The sequence below is a fragment of the Anabrus simplex genome, chromosome 1 (genome assembly GCF_040414725.1).
Source record: "Anabrus simplex isolate iqAnaSimp1 chromosome 1, ASM4041472v1, whole genome shotgun sequence".
Lineage (NCBI taxonomy): Eukaryota > Metazoa > Arthropoda > Insecta > Orthoptera > Tettigoniidae > Anabrus > Anabrus simplex.
The window spans coordinates 798,052,708-798,058,707 of NC_090265.1; the positions used below are offsets into that span (position 1 = coordinate 798,052,708).

At 38.0% G+C, this 6,000-nt stretch overlaps 1 protein-coding gene across 2 annotated transcripts in view; it reads right to left on the reverse strand.

The window, feature by feature from the left end:
* The window catches only part of LOC136857544 (thyroid receptor-interacting protein 11), a 533,154-nt gene extending 529,371 nt beyond the window's left edge, over positions 1 to 3,783 (reverse strand). For both annotated transcript variants that reach the window (XM_067136282.2, XM_067136281.2), the window contains exon 1: positions 3,563 to 3,783. In XM_067136282.2, coding sequence (XP_066992383.2) covers positions 3,563 to 3,662 — 100 coding nt within the window. In that variant the 5' untranslated portion in view covers positions 3,663 to 3,783. The remainder of the gene's footprint in view (positions 1 to 3,562) is intronic.
* Between the last annotated feature and the right edge of the window lie 2,217 nt (positions 3,784 to 6,000).

A 6,000-nucleotide genomic window follows, 5' to 3' on the forward strand; every position in this document is an offset into this window, starting at 1 on the left:
AATCAAATGTACAAGATGAAAATGATATAAGCAAGTAGAGAAAGACCTCATTGAATCAGGATCACCAAATCTGCAGGATAGAAATGTTATCAGGAAAATTGTTCACACAATGGAATTCTATGAAGATGAGAAGAAACCAACACAAGGTACTTGGTCGGAGGAACAGAAATTACAACAATCAACAAAAATGAAGAACAACTGGGCAAGGAGGAAAGTTCAACAAATGCTGATTCCGCATGGTCGTAAGTGACACATTTGCTTAGAAGAAGAAGAAAACAAGTTTGAGAAGCTAAATTCAGTATTTCAGTCAGTTTTAGGTGTGGCAAACCAAGATATAACACAGTGTGATTTTGTACATCAGTAATCAGTTTAAAGTTTGACTAGGGCACACGCCTTTCTCCATAATAATTTGCATGGATTTCGTTGGTGCTTACGTTTTGAGACTTGATTGTACAATAAAGAGGGAGCAATGCAACAAAGAGATGTTAAAATAAATTTAGAACTGAATTTCTACAACCAATTACATTTCCATTCATATTCAATTCAAATCTCCCTACTAAATCTTCCTTTTTTCCTATTGATTTGGCTACATTAATCAGCATGTAAACATAGCTAGTATTCTAATTAATTTACAAATGGAGGTTAAATCAGGAAAACATCTAGAAGCTCATAAGAAAGAATTTGACAAATAGAATGAATGTTTGAAAACGTATTCAATAGAAACAGGACCACTGGAGTAATATCTCAAATGCTGAAATCATCTGACAGGGAAATGATGGTGGAAATATATTAGGGCAGATGTCGGAACAAACGAGCAAGAATTTTTTAAAAATTAGAACTTGCTTTATGTCGCGCTGACACAGATAGGTCTTATGGCGACGATGGCAGAGGAAAGGGCTAGGAGTGGGAAGGAAGCGGCCGTAGCCTTAATTAAGGTACAGCCCCAGCATTTGCCTGGTGTGAAAATGGGAAACTATGGAAAGCCATTTTCAGGGCTGCCGACAGTGGGGCTCAAACCCACTACTTCCCGAATGCAAGCTCACCGCACAGTCAACTCACTCGGTGGTGACCATACTGTACATTTAATAATAATCATATTAATAATAATAATAATAATAATAATTATTATTATTATTATTATTATTATTATTATTATTATTATTATTATTATTTAATTGCTTCAAGGCAATTAAATAATTTGTAGACCATAGCTGCCAGTAACTTATTTTTATAGAGTAAGATATTTGTTTAAGTATATATAATAAACTTCATCAATTACAACAACTGTAAACCGCTTAAATGGCTAAATTATTCTGTTTGATTCTGTAGAAAGATGAGATCAACAGGAAGGTATCAGACAAATTCAATGAAAGAGGTATTTACAGTATATAGTTTGTAGATCATGAGAAGGAATGATACCAAGCGCTCAAGAAAATGCTACTGTCAACAAATGTAACTTACTGAGCTAAGAGAAAGGTTTAGCAGGCCATAAAAGGTATTTAATTCTAAAAAATAAAGCTAATGATGTGTTTGGTGAAAAATAGTACATGGTACTTGGATTATACACAAAGTAACCTAGTCGTTTAAGCACTAAAGCAGTGGTGTAACTAACTTCCATTACTGTTATCATGCTTATCATATAATGTTATTTACTTTACGTCCCAATAACTACTCTTTTAAGGTTTTCGGAGATGCCGAGGTGCTGGAATTTAGTCCCGCAGGAGTTCTTTTACATGACAATAAATCTACCAACATGAGGCTAAGGTATTTGAGCACCTTCAAATACCACCGGACTGAGCCAGGATCGAACCTGCCAAGTTGGGGTCAGAAGGCCAGCGCCTCAACCGTCTGAGCCACTCAGCCCGGCATTTCTGTTATCATTCCAGGAAAGGTAATAACTGGCAAAATAGGATTTACCAAAGTAGAAACCAAATAATTGTTTGCACTTATGAAATATTCTCACTTGCTGTATAACAGTCCAAATCAAAATAATCTGGCAGTAAAACAGAACTGGTTTCTTGTCATCATTGTGCCGATCAGAATTCTGGAGAAATGATACCAATTTCTGCCTGTTTCAGAGTACTAGAAGCCAGACTCTGACTTAGAATTCTTGGACTAACAATTCTATCAAATTTCAATGATTAGGTCATTAATGGCAATAATCACAAGAACACATTGCTGTTACCAAAAAAAAAAAAAAAAAATTGTCACAGTTTCCTATTTAATATTAATGGTGTATATGATAAGAAATGATAATCAGCTAGCTCTATCAGTTAGAAAATAAGAAGGGCAGAGAAATTTTTATACGACAATATTAGTTGGCACAACTATTGCACTGGCAAAAATATCTACAAAATCATCATAGCTGCATCATTCCGCACCTAAATAACTGACATTTTACTCAATATAATGGAAAATACAGTATAGCCCTTGTACTTGACACACTTCTGTCACTTCTAATGCACCTTCGTTTAACTGAAGTAAAATGATCTGGTTGCGATAAAATTAATACAGGAAAGAAAGAAAATATAATTTAAAATAATGTCACAAGAAAATCTATGGTCACTTTGTAACTATCAGTAAATAAATAAATAAACGATCTGCATGGGCTGTCACCTAGGTGACAGATTCCCCATCACCTACCTTTTACTTAAACATTTTCAAAGAACTTGGAAATTTATTGAACATTTTCCTTGATAATTTATTCCAATCCCTTACTCCTTGCCCTATAAATGAATATCTGCCCCTATTTGTCCTCTTGAATTCCAACTTCATCTTCATAATATAATCTTTCCTACTTTTATAAGCTCCGCTCAAGCTTATTTGTCTACTTATGTCATTCCACGCCAACTCTCTACTGACAACTCGAAACAAACCACCTAGTCGGGCATCTCGTCTCCTTACTCCCAAGTCTTCCCAGCCCAAAGTTTCCAACATTTTCGTAACACTACTCCTTTGTCAGAGTCACTCAGAACAAATCGAGCTGCTTTCCTTTGAATTTTTCCCAGTTTTTGTATCAAGTAGTCCTAGCGAGGGTCCCATACACTGGAACCATACTCTAACTGCGGTCTTAGCAAAGACTTATAGGCTACGCCCTCTCATTTTACATCCTTATCGTAACTACAAGCCCTAAATACTCCTGTAACCATGTAAAGAATTCTGTAACTTTTCTTAACAACCTCGTTAATATGATTACCCCAATGAAAATCATTCCTTATATTAACACCTACGTACTTACATTGATACCTATGAGGGACTATCACACTATCAACACAATAATTTAAACTGAGAGGACTTATCTTCTTTGTGAAATTTACAACTTGACTTTTCATCCCATTCACATTCATACCATTGTCTGCTGTCCATCTCACAACATTATTTAAGTCCGCTCACAATCCTGAAGCATGAAGCAACACATGACCAAACCCTACATAACCTCATATGCACTTCACTGCTTTCAGTACGACATGGTTCAAAAACATCATACGAATAAAATGACACTAGACTGCTGTATTATAATAAAATCATTAACATAAATCATCAAACATGACTGTCAACTAACCTTCAGAATCAGAATCGTCCTTTTCCTCTGACAGAACCTCTTTCGTAAAATTCTGAAGCTGTTCCTTTAGAGTCGATAATCCTTCACCGAACCATGCCATTGAAAGGTTTTCAGTATCACACAATAAATTATAATATAAAATAATGTTTTTAAAACATTGAAATACAACAAATGCCAAGACTATTTTACATAAACATTTAAATGCGACACATGCCAACACATCAAACAGCTGAGATATGCGCCTCGCCCACCAAGGAAAATAATGATGGTGCCCAACATAACAAATAATAGTTCCCCAAATCTAACATAAGAAATATCCCCAAATTCTCAGAATTGTGCTGAAGTAATTATTCTTCTCTGTTGGCTACATAATTGCGCGGAGATTGAATGCGGATTTAGCCCAGACAGTGACACTTCAATGAAAAGGCTATGTTTTTCTTGAAGATAGTTGTGTTTTAGCCCACCCGGTGGCCATGATCGTTACGGCGTCAAGTGTATAAGGTCTAACACCGTGGTTAGCCGGTTCAAGTCCCGTTGATAGAAAGGATTTGCACTAACAGACTGGTGGCTGGCAGGGTAGCCTTGAGCAGACGCTTTGGTGCTATTTGACAGGAGTAGGCTATGTACTGGCACCGGATTTCACCCCCCCCCCCCGTTCCAACATATAGTGTATCATGTTCATTCATTTATTATTAACTCCACTGATAAGGTCAGGAAGAGCATCCGGTCGCAACGAAGATTCATCTCAGTTCATACCCGACTCCGTAGAGAAAGAGGACATTGCTTGGACATACAGTTGATATGGGGTTCTTGATACATTTTAGTCATCAGTGCATGTACGCGAACTTTTTCTTGAGCCCTAGTTCCCATTCAACACTATGGAGTTCAGGTCTCAAGAAAAGGTTCGCGTACTTATACAGTAACTGTAATTAATTAGATCTATAACTGCCAAAAATGTCAGAAGTATATGAGCTTTCACCATAGAACGGATAAACTACACTCACATTTCAGATGGGATTCGAACCTCAAATTTACAAACTTATCGTGGAGTGCAGTAGGCTATAAGTTGATGCGCCAAGTTTTAACACGAGGTGGAAAGTGGAAACTAGGAATGTCTTCATACGGCGGAGGAGTCACCATCAATATGCCCTCACGCCATATGAACACTGCGAAGACGTTTGGAATTGAATCCAGGCTTTTGGCAAGGAATCTAGCAACTAGAAATGCGTATACACATCTCTTACCCTGCCGGCTAACATTCTAAACCGGCTAGCTAGGTGTCACACCATATAGACTTCACGCCTTAATTATCATGACCAGCAGGCGCTTTTGTTTATTTAATTTTGTACATAAATAAGACTTATGGCTGGAGGGGCGGTGGGGGAAGGGTAATCCGAAAATGTGTGAAATGTGATGCGACAAAATGTTTGACAAAAGTGTAACGAGTAGCGGCGATTGGGAAATAGAAATGGGGGGGGGCAGACAATGTACAGACAACAAAAAGTAGCCGGGTTTGTGGGTTATAGCTACTAAGTGGTAAGTTTTTTGATGCTCTCTGACTGGATTTTGACAACGAGGTAAAGGTTGGCACTTTACCAACTTTTTTTTGAGATTTTGATACTATACCTAAAAGAAAAAGGAACAATATTACGCATGTATTACAATTAAATAGAAGTACGGCATGATTATAAATTAAAAATCATTTAGTGTTTGACTACACACTAAGAGTCCGGCTCCATTGCTAAATGGTTAGCGTGCTGGCCTTTGGTCACATGGGTCCCGGGTTCGATTCCCGGCAGGGTCGGGAATGTTAACCATATTTGGTTAATTTCTCTGGCACGGGGGCTGGGTGTATGTGTCGTCTTCATCCTCATCACGACGCGCAGGTCGCCTACGGGAGTCAAATCAAAAGACCTGCACCTGGCGAGCCAAACATGTCTTCGGACACTCCCGGCACTAAAAGCTATTTCATTTTTACACACTAAGAAACTAGTAGACACTAAAGAAACTTCCAGACTGACAAATGCGCCCAACAAGCTGATAATAATAATAATAATAATAATAATAATAATAATAATAATAATAATAATAATAATAATAATAATAATAATAATAATAATAATAATAACAACAACAACAACAACATGCAGCTTCAGAGGAGGCCTGGTTCAGGCGACCTGTGAGAATGGGCCCCTAACTATGATGAATTCGAATGCTGAACATGGCACATATACGCAGCCCCCCCAAAACCAAACCAAACCCCATGGCACTACAGCCCTTGAAGGGCCTTGGCCTACCAAGCGACCGCTGCTCAGCCCGAAGGCCTGCAGATTACGAGGTGTCGTGTGGTCAGCACAACGAATCCTCTCGGCCGTTATTCTTGGCTTTCTAGATCGGGGCCGCTACCTCACCATCAGATAGCTCCTGAATTCTAATCA